This window comes from Lolium perenne, chromosome 3 (genome assembly GCF_019359855.2).
Source record: "Lolium perenne isolate Kyuss_39 chromosome 3, Kyuss_2.0, whole genome shotgun sequence".
Lineage (NCBI taxonomy): Eukaryota > Viridiplantae > Streptophyta > Magnoliopsida > Poales > Poaceae > Lolium > Lolium perenne.
Genome location: NC_067246.2, coordinates 316,623,512 through 316,650,740, shown reverse-complemented (window position 1 = coordinate 316,650,740; position 27,229 = coordinate 316,623,512). Strand labels below are relative to the sequence as shown.

Genomic DNA, 27,229 nt, shown 5'->3' with positions numbered 1-27,229 from the left:
GAGAGGTTGCTACAGTAGTAAACAACTTCCAAGACACAAAATAAAAACAAAGTACTGTAGTAAAAAACATGGGTTGTCTCCCATAAGCGCTTTTCTTTAACGTCTTTCAGTTAGGCGCAGAAAGTGTGTATCAAGTGTTACCAAGAGATGGTGCATCGTTATCATGAGCTCCCCCATCCGTAGTGGTACTAAGGGCTTTGTCAATTTTAGTCCTATAATAATACTTCTTTGGTTTAGGCACTTTAGAGACATACATAAACTTTTGCTCCTTACCCACATAAGCTTTCTCCTTATATTTAAGAGAAGAAAATGTTGAACCCAAGGTTCCCATAGCTTTTTCAAGTTCGTCAATCCTATTGGTTTGATCATCATGGTCAACACAAGTTCCTAGGACACTAATTCTTTCATCAATTCCTCCTAAGGATTTATCAAATTCATCAGTTTTATCAAGTAACATTTCCAATTTAGTTTCAATACTTGGAAAAAATTTCTCTATGGTTTCCAATTTTTTCATAACATCTTCAAGAGAGATTTCAGTTTTAACTTCATCAATAAGGGGTATTCCAAATAGACTCTCAATGATACAGCTAGCTTCTAATGCAGGAGTACTTAGGAAGTTACCTCCCGCGAGACAATCAAGAACATACCTATTCCAGCTAGAGATACCAACATAAAAATTCCTGAGTAAAATAGTGGTGGAGTGTTTCTTAGTGCACCTATTATGGGCATTACTGATTCTATACCAAGCATCTCTTAAACATTCTCCCCCTTGTTGCTTAAACGTACGAACTTCAACTTCAGGATTACTCATTTGAGCAGTAGTAAATAAAGCAAACTAGATAAAGTAAATGCGAGTAACTAATTTTTTTGTGTTTTTGATATAGAGTGCAAGATAGTAAATAGAGTAAAACTAGCAACTAATTTTTTTGTATTTTGATATAGTGCAGCAAACAAAGTAGTAAATAAAACTAAGCAAGACAAAAACAAAGTAAAGAGATTGGGATGTGGAGACTCCCCTTGCAGCGTGTCTTGATCTCCCAGGCAACGGCGCCAGAAAAAGAGCTGGCGTGTAGTTGACGTGGGAGTTAGAGATCTTTGTGGTGTAACTTTTTTTCAGATCCCCGGCAACGGCGCCAGAAAAAGAGCTTGATACGCGTACAGCACGCGTCCGTTGGGAACCCCAAGAGAAAGGTGTGACGCGTACAGCGGCAAGTTTTCCCTCAGTATGAAACCAAGGTTTATCGAACCAGTAGGAGCCAAGAAGCACTTTGAAGGTTGATGGCGGCGAGATGTAGTGCGGCGCAACACCAGGGATTCCGGCGCCAACGTGGAACCTGCACAACACAAACCAAGTACTTTGCCCCAACGAAACAGCGAGGTTGTCAATCTCACCGGCTTGCTGTAACAAAGGATTAGATGTATAGTGTGGATGATGATTGTTTGCAGAAAACAGTAGAACGAGTATTGCAGTAGATTGTATTTCAGTAAAGAGAATTGGACCGGGGTCCACAGTTCACTAGAGGTGTCTCTCCCATAAGATAAACAACATGTTGGGTGAACAAATTACAGTTGGGCAATTGACAAATAAAGAGGGCATGGCCATGCACATACATATTATGATGAGTATAGTGAGATTTAATTGGGCATTACGACAAAGTACATAGACCGCTATCCAGTATGCATCTATGCCTAAAAAGTCCACCTTCAGGTTATCATCCGAACCCCCTCCAGTATTAAGTTGCTAACAAGAGACAATTGCATTAAGTATTGCGCGTAATGTAATCAGTAACTACATCCTCGAACATAGCACCAATGTTTTATCCCTAGTGGCAACAGCACATCCATAATCTTAGAGATTTCTGTCACTTCCCCAGATTCACGGAGACATGAACCCACTATCGAGCATAAATACTCCCTCTTGGAGTTACAAACATCTACTTGGCCAGAGCATCTACTAGTAACGAAGAGCATGCAAGATCATAAACAACACATAGATATAAATTTGATAATCAACATAACATAGTATTCTCTATTCATCGGATCCCAACAAACACAACATATAGAATTACAGATAGATGATCTTGATCATGTTCGGCAGCTCACAAGACCCGACAATTAAGCATAATTGGGAGAAGACAACCATCTAGCTACTGCTATGGACCCATAGTCCAGGGGTAGACTACTCACACATCACTCCGGAGGCGACCATGGCGGCGTAGAGTCCTCCGGGAGATGATTCCCCTCTCCGGCAGGGTGCCGGAGGCGATCTCCTGAATCCCCCGAGATGGGATTGGCGGCGGCGGCGTCTCTGGAAGGTTTTCCGTATCGTGGCTCTCGGTACTGGGGGTTTCGCGACGAAGGCTATTTGTAGGCGGAAGGGCAGGTCGAGGGGCGTCACGAGGGGCCCACACTACAGGTCGGCGCGGCCAGGGCTTGGGCCGCGCCGCCCTATGGTTTGGCCACCTCGTGGCCCCACTTCGTCTCCTCTTCGGTCTTCTGGAAGCTTCGTGGCAAAATAGGACCCTGGGCGTTGATTTCGTCCAATTCCGAGAATATTTCCTTACTAGGATTTCTGAAACCAAAAACAGCAGAAAACAGCAACTGGCACTTCGGCATCTTGTTAATAGGTTAGTTCCAGAAAATGCACAAATATGACATAAAGTGTGCATAAAACATGTAGATATCATCAATAGTGTGGCATGGAACATAAGAAATTATCGATACGTCGGAGACGTATCAACTGGGAATCCCATTGCCAGCTCTTTTTGCAAAATTATTGGATAAGCGGATGAAGCCACTAGTCCATTGGTGAAAGTTGCCCAACAAGATTGAAAGATAAACACCACATACTTCCTCATGAGCTATAAAACATTGACACAAATCAGAGGTAATAAATTTTGAATTGTTTAAAGGTAGCACTCAAGCAATTTACTTTGGAATGGCGGAGAAATACCATGTAGTAGGTAGATATGGTGGACACAAATGGCATAGTGGTTGGCTCAAGTATTTTGGATGCATGAGAAGTATTCCCTCTCGATACAAGGTTTAGGCTAGCAAGGCTATTTGAAACAAACACAAGGATGAACCGGTGCAGCAAAACTCACATAAAAGACATATTGAAAACATTATAAGACTCTACACCGTCTTCCTTGTTGTTCAAACTCAATACTAGAAATTATCTAGACCTTAGAGAGACCAAATATGCAAACCAAATTTTAGCATGCTCTATGTATTTCTTCATTAATAAGTGCAAAGCATATGATGCAAGAGCTTAAACATGAGCACAACAATTGCCAAGTATCACATTATCCAAGACATTTTAGCAATTACTACATGTATCATTTTCCAATTCCAACCATATAACAATTTAACGAAGAAGAAACTTTGCCATGAATATTATGAGTAAAGCCTAAGGACATATTTGTCCATATGCTACAGCGGGGCGTGTCTCTCTCCCACACAAAGAATGCTAGGATCCATTTTATTCAAACAAAACAAAAACAAAAACAAACCGACGCTCCAAGCAAAGCACATAAGATGTGATGGAATAAAAATATAGTTTCAGGGGAGGAACCTGATAATGTTGTCGATGAAAAAGGGGATGCCTTGGGCATCCCCAAGCTTAGACGCTTGAGTCTTCTTGATATATGCAGGGGCGAACCACCGGGCATCCCCAAGCTTAGAGCTTTCACTCTCCTTGATCATGTTGTATCATCTCCCTCTCTTGATCCTTGAAAACTTCCTCCACACCAAACTCAAAACAACTCATTAGAGGGTTAGTGCACAATCAAAATATACATGTTCAGAGGTGACATAATCATTCTTAACACTTCTGGACATTGCACAAAGCTACTGAAAGTCAATGGAATCGAAATATCCATCGAACATAACAAAACAGGCAATGCGAAATAAAAGGCAGAATCTGTCAAAACAGAACAGTTCGTATTGACGAATTTTATTGAGGCACCAGACTTACTCAAATGAAAATGCTCAAATTGAATGAAAATTGCGTACATATCTGAGGATCACTCACGTAAATTGGCATAATTTTCTGAGTTACCTACAGAGAATTTTGCCCAGATTCGTGACAGCAAAGAAATCTGTTTCTGCGTAGTAATCCAAATCTAGTATGAACCTTACTATCAACGACTTTACTTGGCACAACAAAACACAAAACTAAGATAAGGAGAGGTTGCTATAGTAGTAAACAACTTCCAAGACACAAAATAAAAAAAAAGTACTGTAGTAAAAAACATGGGTTGTCTCCCATAAGCGCTTTTCTTTAACGCCTTTCAGCTAGGCGCAGAAAGTGTGTATCAAGTATTATCGAGAGACGAAGTGTCAACATCATAATTTGTTCTAATAATAGAATCAAAAGGTAACTTCATTCTCTTTCTAGGGAAGTGTTCCATACCTTTCTTGAGAGGAAATTGATATTTAATATTACCTTCCTTCATATCAATGATAGCACCAACAGTTCGAAGAAAAGGTCTTCCCAATATAATGGGACAAGATGCATTGCATTCAATATCCAAGACAACAAAATCAACGGGGACAAGGTTATTGTTAACGGTAATGCGAACATTATCAACTTTCCCCAAAGGTTTCTTTGTAGAATGATCAGCAAGATTAACATCCAAATAACAATTTTTCAATGGTGGCAAGTTAAGCATATTATAAATTTTCTTTGGCATAACAGAAATACTTGCACCAAGATCACATAAAGCATTACAATCAAAATCATTGACCTTCATCTTAATGATGGGCTCCCAACCATCCTCTAGCTTTCTAGGAATAGAAGCTTCGCGCTCTAATTTCTCTTCTCTAGCTTTTATGAGAGCATTTGTAATATGTTTTGTGAAAGCCAAATTTATAGCACTAGCATTAGGACTTTTAGCAAGTTTTTGCAAGAACTTTGTAACTTCAGAGATGTGGCAATCATCAAAATTCAAACCATTATAATCTAAAGCAATGGGATCATCATCCCCAATGTTGGAAAAAATTTCAGCAGTTTTATCACAGGCAGTTTCAGCAGTTTTAGCAGTTTCAGGCAGTTTTTTGCGCTTTGCATTAGAAGTGGAAACATTGCTAACACCAATTATTTTATTAGTAATAGTAGGAGGTGCAGCAACTTGTGTAGCATTAGCATTACTAGTGGTGGTAATAGTCCAAACTTTAGCTATATTATCTTCTTTTTCATTTTCTTCTCTTTCCCACCTAGCACGCAATTCGGCCATCAATCTTATATTCTCATTAATTCTAACTTGGATGGCATTTGCTGTAGTAACAATTTTATTATGATGATTTTCATTAGGCATAACTTTTGATTTCAAAAGATCAACATCAGTAGCAAGACTATCAACTTTAGAAGCAAGTATATCAATTTTCCCAAGCTTTTCTTCAACAGATTTGTTAAAAGCAGTTTGTGTACTAATAAATTCTTTAAGCATGGCTTCAAGTCCAGGGGGTGTGTTCCTATTATTGTTGTAAGAATTCCCATAAGAATTACCATAGCCGTTGCCATTATTATAAGGATATGGCCTATAGTTGTTACTAGAATTGTTCCGGTAAGCATTGTTGTTGAAATTATTATTTTTAATGAAGTTGACATCAACATGTTCTTCTTGAGCAACCAATGAAGCTAACGGAACATTATTAGGATCAACATTAGTCCTATCATTCACAAGCATAGACATAATAGCATCAATCTTATCACTCAAGGAGGAGGTTTCTTCGACAGAATTTACCTTCTTACCTTGTGGAGCTCTTTCCGTGTGCCATTCAGAGTAATTAATCATCATATTATCAAGAAGCTTTGTTGCTTCACCAAGAGTGATGGACATAAAGGTACCTCCAGCAGCTGAATCCAATAGGTTCCGCGAAGAAAAATCCAGTCCTGCATAAAAGGTTTGGATGATCATCCAAGTAGTCAGTCCATGGGTTGGGCAATTTTTAACCAGAGATTTCATTCTTTCCCATGCTTGTGCAACATGCTCAGTATCCAATTGTTTAAAATTCATTATGCTACTCCTCAAAGATATAATTTTAGTAGGGGGATAATATCTACCAATAAAAGCATCCTTGCATTTAGTCCATGAATCAATACTATTCTTAGGCAGAGATAGCAACCAATCTTTAGCTCTTCCTCTTAATGAGAAAGGGAACAATTTTAATTTTATAATGTCACCATCTACATCTTTATACTTTTGCATTTCACATAGTTCAACAAAATTATTAAGATGGGCAGCAGCATCATCAGAACTAACACCAGAAAATTGCTCTCGCATAACAAGATTCAGTAAAGCAGGTTTAATTTCAAAGAATTCTGCTGTAGTAGCAGGTGGAGCAATAGGTGTGCATAAGAAATCATTATTATTTGTGGTTGTGAAGTCACACAAGTTAGTATTTTCAGGAGTACCCATTTTAGCAGTAGTAAATAAAACAAACTAGATAAAGTAAATGCAAGTAACTAATTTTTTTGTGTTTTTGATATAGAGTGCAAGACAGTAAATAAAGTAAAACTAGCAACTAATTTTTTTTTGTATTTTGATTTAGTGCAGCAAACAAAGTAGTAAATAAAACTAAGCAAGACAAAAACAAAGTAAAGAGATTGGGATGTGGAGACTCCCCTTGCAGCGTGTCTTGATCTTCCCGGCAACGGCGCCAGAAAAAGAGCTGCTGGCGCAAAGTTGACGTGGGAGTTAGAGATCTCTGTGGTGTAACTTTTCTTCAGTTCCCCGGCAACGGCGCCAGAAAAAGAGCTTGATACGCGTACAGCACGCGTCCGTTGGGAACCCCAAGAGGAAGGTGTGATGCGTACAGCGGCAAGTTTTCCCTCAGTATGAAACCAAGGTTTATCGAACCAGTAGGAGCCAAGAAGCACGTTGAAGGTTGATGGCGGCGAGATTAGTGCGGCGCAACACCAGGGATTCCAGCGCCAACGTGGAACCTGCACAACACAAACCAAGTACTTTGCCCCAACGAAACAGCGAGGTTGTCAATCTCACCGGCTTGCTGTAACAAAGGATTAGATGTATAGTGTGGATGATGATTGTTTGCAGAGAACAGTAGAACAAGTATTGCAGTAGATTGTATTTCAGTAAAGAGAATTGGACCGGGGTCCACAGTTCACTAGAGGTGTCTCTCCCATAAGATAAACAGCATGTTGGGTGAACAAATTACAGTTGGGCAATTGACAAATAAAGAGGGCATGACCATGCACATACATATTATGATGAGTATTGTGAGATTTAATTGGGCATTACGACAAAGTACATAGACCGCTATCCAGCATGCATCTATGCCTAAAAAGTCCACCTTCAGGTTATCATCCGAACCCTCCAAAGTATTAAGTTGCTAACAACAGACAATTGCATTAAGTATTGCGCGTAATGTAATCAATAACTACATCCTCGGACATAGCATCAATGTTTTATCCCTAGTGGCAACAGCACATCCATAACCTTAGAGATTTCTGTCACTTCCCCAGATTCACGGAGGCATGAACCCACTATCGAGCATAAATACCCCCTCTTGGAGTTACTAGCAAAAACTTGGCCAGAGCCTCTACTAATAACGGAGAGCATGCAAGATCATAAACAACACATAGATATAAATTGATAATCAACATAACATAGTATTCTCTATTCATCGGATCCCAACAAACACAACATATAGCATTACAGATAGATGATCTTGATCATGTTCGGTAGCTCACAAGACCCGAAAATTAAGCACAATGAGGAGAAGACAACCATCTAGCTACTGCTATGGACCCATAGTCTAGGGGTAGACTACTCACACATCACTCCGGAGGCGACCATGGCGGCGTAGAGTCCTCCGGGAGATGATTCCCCTCTCCGGAAGGGTGCCGGAGGCGATCTCCTGAATCCCCTGAGATGGGATTGGCGGCGGCGGCGTCTCTGGAAGGTTTTCCGTATCGTGGCTCTCGGTACTGGGGGTTTCGCGACGAAGGCTTTAAGTAGGCGGAAGGGTAGGTCAGGGGGCGTCGCGAGGGCCCAGAGACAGGCGGCGCGGCCAAGGGTGGGGCCGCGCCGCCTGCCCTCCTGGCCACCTCGTGGCCCCACTTCGTTGACTCTTCGGTCTTCTGGAAGCTTCGTGGCAAAATAGGACCCTGGGCGTTGATTTCGTCCAATTCCGAGAATATTTCCTTACTAGGATTTCTGAAACCAAAAACAGCAGAAAACAACAACTGGAACTTCGGCATCTTGTTAATAGGTTAGTTCCTGAAAATGCACGAATATGACATAAAGTGTGCATAAAACATGTAGATATCATCAATAATGTGGCATGGAACATAAGAAATTATCGATACGTCGGAGACGTATCATATACCTATCTAGTATTCCACGGACTAGCAAAACTTTTGGTTGTATCTTGTGTACATCTTTAATACACACTTCTGTTAAGTAATGTATTTTGCCATCCTACTAGCATATCTCATAAAAGAAATATGTAGTGATTACTAGAATAATCCACATAGACTATAAGCATTGCCACGGAAGATCTAATCTTATCGTACTCAACTTTTTGAACTTTGTCGTAAACAACTTTTCGACAAGTCGAGCTTCTTCAAGGATATTTCATCCAAGTCCATCATTTTTATAGATCCATTTACTTTCTAAAAAGTATTCATATATCTTGGATTTCATGGCGTATAGCCATTTTAACGGAGTCAGGGCCTATCATAACTTCCTTGTTTGTAGTTGGTTTATCATTGTTCAAAATCAATCCTTTGTCCACAAATCATTTATTTGATCACAAAGTAAACCATACCTACAAGGTTCAATATGTACTTTGATCTCCATGGCTAAAATACTTTGTAGTCATGGGAGCCATGATCGTTGTGACCGCTTCCGGAACCAATTTCCGATGCTGCGCTACTCTAATCATTATGCTCAGGTTCATAAACCTTATCAAGTTCTATTGTCCTCCCACTCAAATACTTCGCTAGAAAACAATTTCTTGGAAATAAGCAAGTAACATTAACAAACATTTTTGTCTTTTACTTCATAGTGGGAAGAATTCCCAATTCTGGGATAACAACAAAGACATTTATCCGATTTTGGTTGTAAACTTATTTTCATATGCTATGCATACCAAAATTTAAGAAATGACTATTAGGGTTCATACCCATGCCATAACTCGTATGGTGTCATATCAACGGATCATGATGATGCTCTATTTAGTGTAAAAGCGGTAGTCTCTAAAGCATAATCCACAAAAAATATAATGGCATTAATATTTTATCTCATCATTGACCCAACAAGGTTTGGATACATCTCTCGGATACTTCATCATCACTATGATACTCCAAGAAACGTGAGTTGTAGAACAATTTCATAACTCTCTTAGATGTTCGCTAAAACAAGTAATTCAAATATTTCCACTATGATCTAATCATAGACATTTGATTTTTCTATTACGATGATTTCCACTTCATGTTGAAATTTATTTGAATCTATTCAAATGTTTCAAACTTCTTCCTTATCAAATATATCCACATATATATACTCAATTCATTGTTTGAAGTTTTCATGAAGTAGGAGAATCTCCCGCACACAACTATGTCAAGTGAACCACATATATCATCATGTATGTTTCCACTAAGTTAGTTGCATGTTCAACTCTTGGCCTATGAAAAGTATCTCAGTCATTTTCTTTTAGAAAAGATTTGCAAGCGCCAAATGATTCAAAAATCAAATAACTCCAAAAATCCATTTGCATGGAGTTCCTTCATGCGTTCCTTTCTAACATGACCTAAATGGCGGTTCCACAAATAAGTGGAATTCAAATCATTTGCCTTATGGCATTTTAGCGTCAGTATTATGTATCTGTGATTCACCATTAAGATTTATAATAACTTATCCATCGTATATGGAGTAATGTCATAATTTGAACAACTCATTGTTTTTATTTGACCAGAGCAAAATAACAATTGTTAAGTTCTTTATTATAAATTCTAAGGGCTAGGTAGAATGCCAACGATAAACATAATAACACTATGTTCCAGACATGCATTATTACCATATTCCTTATTAGTCACTTAGGCCATCGTATTCTTGTATTGCGTTGTATTGTGTGACATCTCATACCAACCAACCTGGTACAAATACCCAAGAATTTCATTATGTGACCAAACAAGGAATACATCCATAACATGTATATCATTTTTATACACCTGAGTTAGACTTCTTGTCTTTTCTTTCTTTCTGCCAATAATCTTTTGTAGTTTCTCTTTTAGCTTTCCTCATTATTCAGAAAAACACTTCATCTTTAATAACTTCTAAGTTTGTTGGTCAAATACCAATAACCTTGAGGTTCTTACTTTGAAGTTGATCATCCTATGACAAGTGTTCTAGATTTCACTATTAGTAACTTTGTAATATGATGAACAATTTCACTCATAATTTTATCCATCAATTCATGACGACTTTCTGAGACCATGTCTGTACATGCTAGGCTCATAAAGTTTAACCTTACTATTCGCATGTGCAAATCTGGCTTGCACCCGTTGTATGCACACGTAGAATCTATAACACCCGATCATCACGTGATGCTTCGAAACGACTAGTCTTAGCAACGGTGCATACTAAGGACGATCACTTCATGGATATGCGAATATCGTTAGTGCCCCAATAGTTGGAGGATTGGGACGCCTTGCGTCTTCAACCTTCGTACATTCCCATAAAACTTATGAGTTTATGTAGTTTCACCAAATTATATTCTATCATCTTGCAATAAGGTCTTAGATATCACATATATCTCATACCTTGATTATTTCTGAAAACTAAATTTTCAGCTCCTTACTTTTCAAACAGATTTGAACTTCAAGCTCACGGAGACAAGATAACTTTAGGTACTAATTGAAACCATAGTTCTTTGAATCAACAATTTGAGGTTTACTAAAAGTTTGCAATAGGACTTTAAACATTTCTTGATTCATTAACAATACGGTACCAGTCCGTAAAGTTTATTGTCAGATTTTTAACAGTATTTCTATCTCAATTACAAAACTAGCGCATGGTAGAAAACGGATGCCAATACTACAAAACTAATTCAAAATACTACTCAGACTATATTCATGATAATTAGTTCATGTTTTAATCTAATTACTAATGAACACCCACTTAATACAACATCCCTCATAGTTGTTAAGTGGTACACGATCCAAATCCACTATACCAAAACCGATCATCACGTGAGATGATGTAGCTTCAATGGTGAACATCAACATGTTGATCATATTATCCATATGACTCGTGTTCAATCTTTCGGTTTCCGTTGTCCCGAGGCCATGTCTGTACATGCTAGGCTCGTCAAGCAAACCCAAGTATTCCGCATGTGCAACATGGCTTACACCCGTTGTATGTGAATGTTGAGTCTATCACATCCGATCATCACGAGATGCTTCGAAACGACGAACTATATCAACGGTGCATACGAGGGGAGAACATTTTATTATCTTGATATTAATGTGAGGGATCATCTTATAATGCTACCGTCGCGTTCTAAGCAAAATAAGATGCATAAAGGATTAACATCACATGCAATTCATATGTGATATGATATGGCCCTTTAGTCTTTGTGCCTTCGATCTTCATCTCCAAAGCACGGACATGATCTCTATCATCAACGGGCATGATCTCCATCATCGTCGGCGTAGCGTCAAGGTCCATGGCGCCGTCTTCATGGTTGTTCACCTCATGTAGCAACTATTACAACTACTTTAAAATACTACTCAACATGAAATTTAAAAACAACCATAAGGCTCCTGCCAGTTGCCACAATACAATAATGATCATCTCATACATATTCATCATCACAATATGGCCATATCACATCACCAAACCCTGCAAAAACAAGTTAGACGTCTCTAATTTGGTTTGAATATTTTACGTGGTTTAGGGTTTTCGAGTGAGATCTAATCTACCTACGAACATGAACCACAACGGTGATACTAGTGTTGTCAATAGAAAGAGTAAATTGGATCTTCACTATGGTGGGAGAGACAGACACCCGCAAAGCCACTTATGCAATACAAGTTGCATGTCGAACGTGGAGCAAGTCTCATGAACGCGGTCATGTAAAGTTAGCCCGAGCCGCTTCATCCCACCATGCCACAAAGATGCAAAGTACTCGAACTAAAGACAACATAAGCATCAACGCCCACAAAACAATTGTATTCTACTCGTGCAACCATCTATGCATAGACACGGCTCTGATACCACTGTAGGGATTCGTTGCACAGAAAACAAAAAATTTCCTACCGCGAGAACGCAATCCAAGCCAAGATGCAATCTAAAAGACGGGAGCAACGAGGGGATGATCAAGACTCACCCTTGAAGATTTCCAAAGCCTACAAGAGTAGGCTCTTGTTGCTGCGGTAGACGATCACTTGCCGCTTGAAAAAGCGCGTAGAAGATCTTGATCACGGTGCCACAATCGGGCAGCACCTCCGTACTCAGTCACACGTTCGGTGTTGATGAAGACGACGTCCTTCTCCCCGTTCCAGCGGGCAGCGGAAGTAGTAGATCCTCCTCGGAATCCCGGCAGCACGACGGCGTGGTGGCGGTGGTGGTGGAGATCTCCGACAGAGCTTCGCCTAAGCTATGTGGGAGAGAGAGGTAGGAGGGAACCCCTAGGGTTTGGGAGAGGGGGCGCCGGCTAGGGCAGCCTTGAGGGGGCGCCGTGGTGGAGCAGCTACGACACCACGGTCGTCGTCGCCTGCGCCCTCCTCGTCTTCGCAGGATGACCGCTGCTTCGAGTTCCTCCTCTGCATCGACGACGATCCACTCAGCATCAAGCGACTCCTGGATAAGTTCACCGAGTTCGTCGATGTCGTCGAGCCAGCGCAGTTGCAGCTACAGGAGGCCAGCTGCAACTTCTGCCGGTGAAATGTCGAGGTCTTCTTCGATGGGCAGGGCAAGATGTACCTGCACACAGGGTGGGACAAGTTCGCCCGCGACCTCGAGCTCGAGCCCGTCTGCCAGCTCACCTTCCTCTACGAGGGTGATGACGAGATGATCGTTAAGGTGTTCAACGATACAGCGTGCCGTAGGCACTAACACACCGGCAAATCCGGCTCGGACACCGATAGTTAGAACTTAGAGTGTTCTTTCTTTGCAGCGAATATGGCTACGAGCCAATTGAAGCCGCTAGTGAAGGTTTCTGGTTGTTCTTCCTCGAAAGAACCAACAGGGCCACCATCACCAGCTGGATTTTCCAGTTTGGGTGACTGGGTGTGCCCTCGGATGTTCTTTCTTGGCAGCGAACATACGAAAATCAACACAACTGGTTTCTTTTTTAAAAAATGTTTTATTTGTGTCAACCATGGTTTAAACTATGTATTAGTTTGTGTAAACCATGTTCCAAACTATGTATTAGCTTGTGTAAAATCATGTTCCAATATACAATATTTGGAACTATGTTTAAATGGAGAAGAGGAAACAAAACAAGTAAAAAAAATGCGTCGCCTCGCTAGAGCCACCCCCAGATGCAAACGGACGCGCGGATAAAAGTCATTTTAGCATCCACGGCGCGACGCAAACGTACGCTCGCGGATAATAAAATGCATCCCGCCGCTGGAGATGCCTTTAAATGAAACCGGTTGTTATTCAAAACGTATCGCGTTCAGTTTCTACACGGTTATCACTAATCAGTGACAGGGACTTCTCAGAAAACAAAAAACAAATCAGTGACCGGGCTTTCACCTCCCTTTTGTCCTGGTGTATTTGCACTTCAAAAGTTTCAAATGTTATTCGAAAACATGGTGCTGAAATTATGGACACCATAGCACCAAGGCATGGGAGTAGTATCTATGTCTCACTCTTCAATGAACCAACGAATTCATTGCCTTTTGTTATTTTCTCTCTTCTCATATTTCTCAATTTTATATTTGTTCACCTCAGTTTTAATTTTTTGTTTTGTTTTTATATAATATTCCATAAGTTTCCATATGTTCTGTGCACTTGTAGAAAACAGGCCTTTTGATCCGGGTGGTAAGGGCCTTTTGTCGCGGGCGGCCATCCGCGACAAGAAAGGCACGATAAAAGGTAGGCCTTTTGTCGCGGGTTGCTTACGACCCGCGACATAAGGTCCACCACGTGGCAGCCGCGGGGCGCGCAGGGCACAGGCCCTTTTGTCGCGTGCGGTATTACCACCCGCGACAAAAGGCCCTCTACGTGGCGCGCGCACAACGCTGCTGCTTTAGGGTTTGAGGGGTGCAGCACCCCTCCCCCCCCCCCCCCCCGCCACCGATCGCCTGTTATTTCATTTTTTCGTTCGAAAATAAAAGTTGCATATATTTGTACGCTACTAGAAGTTGTACACGTTCATTCATTATATATATATATATAGATCGATCAAACAAATATTGGAAGCAAAAGTCGATTCCCCTTACAGATATTCGTAGATTCCCTACATATATACATGGAGCTCACGATCGACAAGCGGTACTAACGACCGTCTATTTGGAGGTAGAGCATCTATTTGGACTAAACAAGCCTTTGTTGTTTATTACTTCTCTAACCAAAAGTCTCGCCAGTTCCTCCGCGATTCCTAGTGCGTGTTCCTTTGGTTGGAGTCTGTCCCGCATGAAGTCGACCTATATACGAAAATGAGATGAGTATGACTATATCAGTCTTGATAACGAAATATTGATGATAATAAATAAAGTTGTGAATGTTATTGCTTACGTCGAATTTATTTTTGTTCTGCTTCTCAGTGGTTAACATGCGAATGGACTCGCAAACGTAGTATCCACATAGATTCGTCCCTTGTGGCTGCTAGGGGCACGGTACAGGAGTAAATGTTAGCTTCTTTGCAAAGGTAATCTCCTTATGATGATTCTTCAAAGCTTGCCAAGCCCTGCCAGGCAAAAGAATGATTGAATGAGTGGATAATTAATTGATATCTCACGAAAGATAAAGCGCGGCGATGAAGGAAATTACACTTGGAGCAACTTCTGCAAGTCCTGGAACCCGTCCACGCCTCTACTCAAAGTGGGTCTTTTACTTCAACTATTCCCTTATCGTGTTGAATGTCTAGTAGAATCCAAAGGAAGCTGCACATGTTATGCATATACGTCAGGAATTACACTTAACATCGAGTAAGAAAAATTGAATGTGCATAAAAGATCATTAAGACTCTCACTCGTAGTTGTAAGGAAACAATATTGAATCACAGAAATATTGCTCCCCCAAAAACCTTAGTAGGTTTCCCCCCGTTTCTTCGCGTTTATGCTTCACCGTTTCAACATGTATTTTATCTGGGTCAATAAACCCAACATTGATAATATTATTACTTTTGCATTCACTGATCTTCAGTCTGCATAAGAGAACACATAAGATATAATGAGTATATATATGCAATGAAAACGAACATGAACTGAATGAAAATGAACTTATATGTAGTTAACAACTTACAAGCAATAGCAACTCATGAGAGATTTGTCGAGGGCATCTAGATTGAATAACTGCCAGAGTTCATTCATCTCAATATGGATCTCCTCCTTTCGGTAGTAATATTCCCATGGTATACTCGCCACGATGTATATTATGTTCTCCTTGCATGCATCAAGGTACCACTGATGCAAATTCCGCATATGTGTTGGTAGTTTATGCAGCTGCTCTCTGCTGACCAAGTCGGCCCCGTAGACAAATTTAGGAGCTATATCAACAATGGGTAGTGCAGCATCTGCTGCAAGTAGCAATTCCTCCACGGTAACTGAACATGAAGCCGCTAGCCTTGCAGCTTCTTCCATATCGATACCACCATGTTCCTGGTACACCTTGGGAACATTAAGCACTTTGAGTGCTGGGATCGATTGTTTGGGCTGAGCACCGAGGAGGGGAACTTCCTTTCTCTTTTTGCCTTTTGTCGTTTGCTTGGCCTTGAGGGGTGCACTTGTTGAACTTGAGGTCCAAATGCCGGTAAGACATAGCCGACCGCCACCTTAACAGAAACCTTCCTGAACACCTCATGGAGATCACAAGGTGTTTGCTCCTTGATTCCATCCAAGGGGTCGCCAGGACCGGCATCTATCATCATCCGTGTAGGAGGGGCCTCCGAGTCGGCCACACTGCTGTCTCGTCGCTGAGCTTCACCCATTTGCACCGAAACAAAGGGACCTTAAAAGTGGGACCATAGTCAAGTTCCCATATCTCCTCTATGTATCCATAATATGTGGTGGTCTGCCCATTCTCGTCTTTTGCATCGAAGCGGACACCGCTGTTTTGGTTGGTGCTCTTTTTATCTTGGTCGATCGTGTAAATGTATTCTCATTTATCTCGTACCCTTGGAATGTACATATGTTTGAAGATGGTAACCTAGCCAACAAGTACAACTGCTCCACAACAGATGGGTCATTAATGAGATGTCTTTGCAACCAACTGCCGAAGGTATTCATGTGTTGACGTGTAATCAAGGACTCGGAAAGGCCCGGGTTTATTTCTCGTAAAACATTCTTATGTTTCTCGATGTACGGAGCCACCAAGCTGGAATTGTATAGAACTGTGTAGTGTGCTTGATTGAAAGAAATCTTGTCCCTCCACACCGTTGCTTTCCTTCCTAGTGTGCCTTTTCCAGTCAGCCTCCCCTCATACCGAGATTCAGGAACACCAATCGGCTTAAGGTCAGGAAGAAAGTCAACACAAAACTCAATGACCTCCTCAGTTCCGTAGCCCTTTGAGATACTTCCTTCCGGCCTAGCTCGGTTATGAACATATTTCTTTAAAACTCCCATGAACCTCTCGAAGGGGAACATATTGTGTAGAAATACAGGACCGAGAATTCTAATCTCTTCAACTATATGAACGAGGAGGTGCGTCATAATATTGAAGAAGGATGGTGGGAACAACAACTCGAAGCTGACAAGACATTGGACCACATCTTCCTGTAATCCTGACAAAGTTTCTGGATCCATTACCTTCTGAGAAATTGCGTTGAGGAATGCACATATCTTCACAATGGCTAGTCGAACATTTTCTGGTAGAAGTCCCCTCAATGCAATCGGAAGCAATTGTGTCATAAGCACGTGACAGTCATGGGACTTCAGGTTCTGGAATTTTTTCTCCTTCATATTTACTATCCCCTTTATATTCGACGAGAAACCAGACGGAACCTTGACACTGAATAGGGCTTCAAAAAAGATCTCCTTCTCTTGTTTGGTAAGAGCGTAGCTGGCAGGCCCTACAAACTGCCCTGGATGATTGCCGTTTCGTCCTTTATGAAGTTCCTGGTCCTCCCGTGCTTCTGGTGTATCTTTTGTCTTTCCATACACGCCCAGAAAACCTAGAATATTCACACAAAGATTCTTGGTCAGGTGCATCACGTCGATTGCAGAGCGGACTTCCAGGACTTTCCAATATTCTAGCTCCCAGAAAATAGATTTCTTCTTCCACATGGGCGCGTGTCCGTCATCGTCTTTCGGAACAGGTCGACTGCCTGGACCCTTTCCAAAGATAACATTTAAATCCTTGACCATGTCAAATATATCAGCACCACTACGGGGGACAGGCTTCGGACGGCGGTCTGCCTCGCCATCGAAATGCTTGCCTTTTTTCCTTAAGGGATGCTTGCGCGGAAGGAAACGACGATTGAACGGGTACACAACTTTTCTGCTTTTTCCCAAATATTTACTTTCAGTCTCATCTAAACAGTGTGTGCATGCATTGTATCCTTTGTTCGTCTGTCCGAAATGTTACCAAGAGCAGGCCAATCATTGATGGTTACGAATAGCAACGCTCGTAGGTCAAATTCTTGCTCCGTGTGCTCATCCCACACACGTACACCTGGTTTGGCCCACAACTCCAAAAGTTCATCGACTAATGGCCTTAGGTACACATCAATGTCGTTGCCCGGTTGCTTTGGGCCTTGGATAAGCACTGGCTTCATAATGAACTTCCGCTTCATGCACAACCAAGGAGGAAGGTTGTAGATACATAGAGTCACGGGCCAGGTGCTGTGACTGCAGCTCTGCTCCCCAAAAGGATTCATGCCATCTGTACTTAGACCAAAGTATAAGTTCCTTGCCTCACCTGCAAAATCCGGAAACTCTCTCCCGATGTTTCTCCACTGCCGACCATCAGCGGGGTGCCTCAACATCGCATCTTTCTTATGTTCTTCCATGTGCCATCGCAACAACTTGGCATGCTCTTTGTTTCTGAACAAACGTTTCAACCGTGGTATTATTGGAGCATACCACATCACCTTCGCAGGAACCCTCTTCCTGGGTGGCTCGCCCTCAACATCACCAGGGTAATCTTTTCTGATCTTATACCGCAATGCACCACATATCGGACATTTATTCAAATTCTCGTACTTCTCACCGCGGTAGAGGATACAGTCATTAATGCATGCATGTATCTTCTGCACATCTAATCCTAGAGGGCAGACAAGCTTCTTTGCTTCATATGTACTGACGGGCAATTCATTATTTCTTGGAAACAGCTTCTTTAATATTATCATCAATTTCTCAAATCCCGAGTCAGTCACACCGACCTCTGCCTTCCATTTCAGCAATTTCAATATGCTACCCAGCTTTCTATGCCCATCTTCACAACCTGGGTACAACAATTTGTGGTGGTCCTCTAACATCTTGTCGAACTGCAACCTCTCCTTATCCGTGCCACAGTCTCTTCTTGCATCAGAAATAGCCCGACGAAGATCATCATCAACAGGATCATCTGATGCCTGTTCTTCACCTCCTTCTTCTTCATTGTCGTCCATTGCGGTATCAAAGCATTCAGAGAACATAGATCGGTACTGGTCATCATTATCTTCTTCCTCATCGCCGTCTTCCATCATAACCCCTTCTTCTCCGTACTTGGTCCAAACATTATAGCTGGACATGAATCCAAACTGAAGCAGGTGGCTCTTAATGTCTCTTGAGCAAGAGTAATCCTTCTCGTTCTTACATTTTAGACATGGACAGCACATAAAACCTTGCTTCGACTTGTTGGCCTCGGCCACAAGCAGGAAACAATTCACGCCCTCTCTGAAAGCGGGAGCACATCGGTTACCGTACATCCATGGATGACTCATCTGCATCATAAGTACAATTATATATGTATCAGATGCAATCACCTTGCTAAAATTAGTATTATACGGACTATGCATATATAGTCGAGAAAATAGTTGCTAACCTTTTAGGATCAAAAAGAGGAGAAATCTTATCAAATAAAACCAAGTGGCATCCCTCTCACAAGCATTCCATCAAACACCTCTTGTGCACATGTAGAAAAAATGAGCTAGCATACACCTCCACCTTCACCACCAAGGAAAAAATGAGGTGGGGGTGGCTGGCTGCTTCTATATATATAGGCATGGCCCTTTTGTCGCGGGCCGTATTACGACCCGCGACAAAAGGGGTGCCGACAGGAGGCACCAGCCCTCAGACACCTTTTGTCGCGGGTCGTAATATGGCCAGCGACAAAAGGACGCGACAAAAGGCCCTGCCCGCTCCACATGGTTTCGGGGCGACGTGGCCAGGCCATTTGTCGCGGGTGCAGGCGCGCCCGCGACAAAAGGCTCCCACGGAAGCCCTGTTTTCCACTAGTGTGTGATACGTCATGTACAAAAATGTTGAGGTAACTCGATTATAATTTGTTTTGATGGTAATATCTGCTTGAATATTTAGCACTGGTGCATATCGTTTTTTTTTGTGAGATGTTGTAAACTTTTATCAAGTTACATGGATATATTTTTCAAGAAGATATATACGCATATTTAATAAACATTGGACAATGTTTATAGAAAATGTACAAATCGATTAATAATTGTCAAGAAAACTTATAAAGCCATTTCTGGATGTTTGTTTTGGATTTGCTATGCAAACATGAACATCTTATTCACCACACATAAACTTTTTATGGACCATAGAACACTATTCAAGATTTTTTTACATGCATATTACTTCATCTATTCGAGCGAATTTTACAAACAGCGTAAACACCCTATTTAACACACATGAACACTAGATGGTAGAAATATTATCAAAATTAATAATTATATTATATAAATTGATATTGTTAATTATTCATGATTTTACTTTTAATTTTCATGCTAGAAAATAGAAAAAAACAACACATGTTCATGCTATTTTGTTGCTAGCAAATATATCCGCACATGTCATTGCCACAACATCAACATGTTTAGTGTGACTCCATCTGGGCGCCACATATCCAACTTCTTTTACATTACGCTCCGCTAGTTGAGCTAAACCAATTCCGTCACCCATGTGCGGCATGATGCTCCTTCAACATGTGTGGTTTATACACTCTTTCCCATCCTTGGCCGCTCAAGAAGTTTTCCGACACACACCTCTCCATAATTACAAAGACACACACAACATACATATATTGAGGGAGGAATATTTCAATAGATGATTGCTTACGATGACCTTGAAAAATGAAAACTAAACAATGCCTATTTGGTTGTGAAGAGAAGAGCCTTATATTTTTGTAACGTCCTAGGATTTCGAGACTAAAAATTGAGCGAACCCAGTTGTATGCATTATATTCATGCATCGAAAACCCGAGGAAATTTCACGCGTTTATTTAACCGGTTAAAGAGATCGAGGTTTCGCTTGTGTTGATGGGAATTAGCTTAGGTCATTGACATCAGTGCGATGTACTTCAATGTGACCTTTGTTCAACTATTTGGTTTTGGGGCACAATTTAAAATCAACTCAATTTTGAATAATAGAAATTCAAATAATAATTTGAATTCTAAACCATTATATAAAATACACATGTTTAATAAAACAAAATATATAAACTAAAAATTGATAGAGCATTTAACACTTAATTACATATATAATAATCCAATGTTTACAAGACAAGTAATTCAAGAATATATGTATTATACGATAAGAAAAATCTTTCTTTAGTGATATTAATACAATGTATTTACAATGAATAAATTAAAAATAAATATTACAAATAGAATTACAAATTATGAAAAAGAATAATAAAAGCCTAACTTAAGTCTTGGTCATCTTCTCCAATTGGAAACCTGCACAACAAAGACAAACAAATGGAAATGCCAAATGGCATAGGACTAAAAAGAAAAAGGGTACAAAAGAAGTAGATATTGTTGTGAAGTGTATATGTGGATTGCCTAGCCCTTTCCATCAGTTCGGACTTTTGGTTCAAGTGGCTAGTGCATGAAGCTTAACATGGTATCAGAGCCCCAGGTCTTAAGTTCAAATCCTGGCTTTCACATGGTTTTCGCAATTAAGCCTAAAAATTGCTATTGCCCCCCTCTTTAGCCACCGCTGTTTCGGTGTGCTCTTCTTCTTTCACGTGTTGACTCTCTCTTCTCCCGTCACACGCGAGTGGGGGTGTTGTGAAGTGTATATGTGGATTGCCTAGCCCTTTCCATCAGTTCGGACTTTTGGTTCAACTGGCTAGTGCATGAAGCTTAACAGATATTTCTTAGCCAATGCATATCCACAACGGGGATGGATCTGGTTGAAACTTGAACCATGCAAGTAGGTAGCTCACATACAACTATGTGTTATCAACCTCAGAGACATAGCCCAATAGTACAAGTAGTTACAGTAATCGTACTAAGAATGTTAGACATACCTCATTTTGCTTCCTCGCAAATTCACTTTGCAACTCATTTGGTCACACTAGAATAACAAGAACAATAGTAGCCTCAACACACAAGAACAGTCTCAGGACTACATATGGATCTCAAGAAACTATCAAGTATCTATGAGGGGCAGGCACTCCACAAGAAGGACATCTCAAAGGCCAGAAGAACAGCTACCAAGCTATAGAAGTATAGCAGGTAAAATTTTACCAGAAATACAAGCTAGTTCGAGGGGTATTTATTTTGTAGCTTATGCATGATCACCAGAGGGAAAATAAAAGGGGAATCATACAATCCACCAAATCCAACCACCCTGCAACCAGATTTTGTATAGGATGATTAGAAGAATTGATTCTCTCATAGATGGCATAGAAATGCTATGCTAATTTCATCAGAGAGAGTAAATGGCCACTCAAAAGTATCTGTTCTTATTCAAGATTTTGCCTCGGCCTTTGCGTGATCAGTTAAAGCAAGCATATGTATGCCCACTAAAATCATCTCAAGCATCATTAAGATCTTGGATGAACATTTAACATCATCTGATCATCTAGCCAATGTAAATGCTTATTTCTTCTCTACACAAACACCTACAGAACTAGGACTCGCTCCAACATATCATTATCATGTGCACACTCATCTAAGGAACCACATGATAATTATGCTAGTGAGAAGCACATGGGCACTTATGCAAATAAATAAAATACAATAATCTAAACTACAAGATCATCAGCTTAAGTATAAGCAAGTCGACAAATAAAGCATCCCTCTATAAGCAATTAATTTTTCCATGGGATACATTCCAATACTTTTCACACTACATGATCATGTAAGTACATGATCAGGTCATGATCAGATAATCTAAAGCATCTGCAAAGCATGGCAAAACCTATATATGAGTGGAAATAATCCACTACAACATTTCAATGGATAAAGCCACCAAGTAATTACCAGGAACGCCAGGGAATTAATCAGCCTTAGAAAATCATCACCAACAACCTAGAAGTAATAAACCTTAGAAAATCATCACCAACAACCGGGACAAGTATGTATGTGGATGTTCTTATCAAATACCAGCACTAAAACACTTTACCAACATGTAGATAACATAAAAGAGTATCTAGAGGATCATAAGATCATTGTAAAGCCATACCAATGCCAAAGCACATACCCATCAGTACACAATTATAAACCAAGAGCATGCTTATGATAGATTAAAACTAAAGCTAACTTAAACTGTCAAAGTTCAGTCATAGTTATGGTGGAATCCTAGACTATGAGTACAAGTGAACCAACCAGAGGAGTCAAAGCCCATAACCAGTCAGAGGAGTCAACAAAGTCAATTTCTACATACACTATGGTGTAAACCTAGACGAGTAGTAGAAGGCAACCAGTTCCCTAATCCTAGAAACTGAGTAGCTAGAATTCAGTCATAGTTTCTATTTCCCACCAAGTATCTCTATATGTAGAGCTAGAAAAAAGTTTAGTCCATGAGTTATTTTTTTGAAGTTTATTTGCAGTTTTAACTCATTGTAAATTATGAGGTTGTGCTGATCTTTTGTAAGAATCAGTGCTTTAATTCTATAGACACGCCCTTGGAACCGTAAATATTTCTGTTGTACCACTCTGCTGGATATAATACTCGTGGAACGGTGTTTCACTGGTGTTATATCAGTGACTTGCGTAGTACAACATGAAGTGGTATGTTGGGTCATACAATTTTGGAATTTATCTATAAGTACGAAGAAAGCTTGTGTATACAAAATTTGGCAGAGGCTACTACCAAACTAACTACATTTATTTGACATATGGTTGTAGCGAAACAACTATCGATGATAACTTGGGATACACACACAACATAGTTTGAAGTTTCCAACAAGTGTTTCTCAGTGTGATAGGGAATGAGCCCCCACCCTCTTCCCGTAAATATAAAAAAATGATACAAAAAGCTATATAACCTATCACTATAAACCCTATCCAATAAGGACTTCACCGAGTACTAGTAGTGCGGTTTCTTTACCTGCTTTGAATGGCGGCTGATTGACTAATCAAATAAAATTTCACCACTAGACCGGTATTGCTATTATAGGATCCCTTTTGCTAGCACCAATAAGGGGGCAGAGTTTACATAAAGCGAGCCTCCGAACATGTGAACATTATCATTCATTGCATCACTCGAGGTGATTTTATCAGGCAGTGCGTTTACAGGGCAACCCTCACTTCGCAACTTGACACTTGTTGCCCAACATCAATATGCTTCAAAAATCGCTTTTGCGAAGAACAAATATATATTAACCATGCGTAGGGCTCTTCACACACGACGAATAGTGGCATTTCGAAAACAAAAGCAAGGGGAATTGTTCAAGGAATGATGACCCCTACAAAATTGTAGTGAACCGCAAATTTACCCTAATCTTCGGTGCCCTCTTGGGCTCTTTCATCCAAACTTTCTTCTTTTGCTGCTAGGTGCACATGAATCAAATACAACCCATGCATGTATCATAGAGTAACGTGAAAGGAAAACCCATGTCTATCTCTTCTCGAGAGGAAACAAAAACCTCTGTCTACACGTGAGAGCTAGCAATCAAAAGACCCAATAGATCAGATAGAATGTCTTGGTTTCATTACCCAGAATGACGTTGTATGCACACAGCCAGTTGGAGTGTTATTTTTTGTTTGTAACTCATCTTGACCCCACGAAACTTTAAGCAATTGGTACTTTGTAATTAACCATTCCATATTGTTCTGACAGAAATAGAACTTTTCTCACTACAAAAATCAGTACTCATATATTTATAGAACTCTTTACATGACTAAGTGGGCGACAACCAAGTTGAAACATTTCATGAAAATATCCATTGCATGACAAGGTACAGTGTTCTTGCAAAAGAAGGGTACACTGTTAATACATGGTAGTACGCACGAATACGAGAGTAGTGCATAAACACAAGAGCTATTTCACGTCAGTACGTCACCAGCGTACACACACAAATTGCAACAAACACACGATTAACCCGTGAGAGGATCGATCGACGATCGGGGGAGTATAATTTGCTTCATTGCCCACGTACGGTTAATCAATTCGTACCATGCTTCTCTTGGCCCCTAGAGATGGACAGCTGCGCCCTGACGTCTATCTGGATCATGTCGTCATCGGCCGGCGGCGCCCTAATGCTGTTGTTGAGCGCCGCCGCGAGCTCCTCGCCCTCGCGATACCTCTGGAGGTACCTGTGCATGGCGCTGGCGTAGTGGTCGAGGCCGAGGCTCTTCATGGCATGGCAGATGTCGTCGCCGTTCATCGTCTTGCGCCTCTCCCGCCGGCACCGCTCCGAGGCCTCGCCGGTGACGAAGCCGATGAACTCCGTGGCGCACTCCTGCATCGTCTCCTTGGAGCTCTTTGACACCTTGGCCTCCGGCGGCAGCACGCCCTTCATGATTCGCCCGATGTTGGCGATCGGCAGCAGGCCTCCTTGCGCGTTGACATCTCCGGAGACTGAGCTTAAGCTTGAGGTTGATGCCCTAGGAAGGCTGAGACGGCCCGGTTGGGTAAAACCGGAAAAATTGATGAAATCCTCTCTACTCATATCTATCTTGTATATGCATAAGTTAAGGGCGAGATCTTGGTCTCAACAATATATACAGTTCAGACACACCAAAAGTAGCTACCACACCTGGCTCTACTTATACATCGAGAGCCGCAATATTTTGCCTATTTTATTCTTGGAATGCTCAAAAAGTGCGGAATGTTATATCGTGGCATAGTGTTGCAGTCGTCCATCATTCCATGCGGGTTAATGATTCGTCTTTAATTTTTAAATTTTAGATTTATTCTTCCATGGGAAATTTTAATTTTATAATTGTAGACGTCACATTTATTCGTTCATGGGATAAAAAATATCCAACTGACCATCTTGCCCAATAAAAAAGAATTTACTAAGAGCATTTTGAGCAGAAAGTGTAGAGTACTTATATGTGTATCTTTTCAGCACTCCTTCTGTTCTAGAAAAAAAGATGTATAAACTTAGTCAAATGTTAGTGCCTTCTAAGTTTGACCAATTTTACAGCTAGAACTATGAACGTCCATAAATCTAAAACTAAAAATATATCTATGTATTTCACATAACATATATATTTAATATTTATATTTGGTTAAACTTAGTGAACTTTACGTTTTGACTAAATTTGAAGAACTTGGTTTTTGGAACCTGAGGTAGTAGTATTTTTTTTTTTTTGAAGTTGGAGGTATTAGTAAGTACTTTACGTAGTACCACTTTACCATTCATGTCGATGTGAACTTGGCAACTTGCTCTCACTTTATATGTTATCACTTTGTTCCACAATGTAAAACTTTTTATCAAACAAAAATAGTTGGCCAAAACGACATACATTATGAAACGGAGAAAGTACTAGAGTAATTGGCAGCACAGTTTAGCTAGGTATGCGCAAGTCGACGGATCTACGGTTGCTGCCAGTAGCTAGCTCTAGCGTCTTTACCAGCTTGCGTTGCGTTGGGTGCAAAGAGCAAACACAGGATGACAGGAAGAAAGTTAACGCCAAGACGTTGTGGGAGCTCCATCTATGCAGTGCTAACCTAGCCGCGCCAATGAGGCGTTCTTTACGACGGTACACCGGACATGGTGGTGGTGGTGGTGGATTGTCGACACCTGCCGACAGGCCGTGCCGGCCTCGCATGGCGGGCGATCATGGCTTCCAGCGCCGCGGCACGTGGCCGTGGATCCTCCCAGATCAATGTCGAGACCCGCGAGCTTTACTACCTTTGCAAAGGCGACGCGTATAGAGGAGCAACAGGAGTACCCGCGCTGTGGCCTGTGGGCTTCCGGAGAGAAAAATAAAGCGTAGATGCCAATGGAGGGTTGGCCACTTGATGCTACGAAAGGCTCCCCGATTTGCAGCCTTCTCAAGCATAAAACCGCTCCAAAAGGGGATAATCGCTGGGTAGCCAACGAGGGAGGGGGGTAGCGAACTCATCTTTTGATGCCTCTGCTAGCTGCTGCTGCTACTCTTTCCCAAGGCCGGGTCACCACCATTGGCCGCAACCATCCATGTATTAATACTCCATCAGTTTCATATTATTTCGCATATAAAGTTTAGTTTAGAGACTTAGAGTCAAGCATTATAATTTTTTAACAAACTATTCAGCATGAAATATCAATATATACATATTCAAATGTTGATATGATAGTATCATTGCATAATGGTACTAATCGTATTATGTTGATTTTCTAAATATAATATATTTTTACATACAACTGGTTAAACTTGGGAACATTTATATTTGGCCAAATCTTATATGTAGAGTATCCTGTGGGCGGAAACGATACCTCTCCCTGGCTCGTGTTACGTGTTTATATAGGGTAGAAAAAGCCTCTACCATGGCGTACATTATATGGTATACATGTTGTCTAACAGCCCCCCTTAATCTAAACTTCTATGAAGATTTAGATTACGTCTAAACTCCTGTAAGCGTACAACAGGACGTAGCACCCAAGTCGTCACACCATAAGCAAGGCCTTTCTGTCAGTCGTACACCAAGCTCACGAAGAAGGGACTCAACCCAAATAAGATCGGTTGTGGCATTAGCTAAAGCTTT

The 27,229-nt window shown here is 40.9% G+C and overlaps 1 protein-coding gene across 1 annotated transcript; it reads right to left on the bottom strand.

Moving 5' to 3' along the window:
• Positions 1 to 24,483: 24,483 nt before the first annotated feature.
• Positions 24,484 to 25,274, bottom strand: LOC127338846 (transcriptional activator hap3-like). Its single transcript, XM_051364815.2, has one exon. It carries the CDS (start codon positions 25,200 to 25,202, stop codon positions 24,696 to 24,698), a length of 507 nt encoding a protein of 168 aa, XP_051220775.1. The 5' UTR covers positions 25,203 to 25,274; the 3' UTR covers positions 24,484 to 24,695.
• Between the last annotated feature and the right edge of the window lie 1,955 nt (positions 25,275 to 27,229).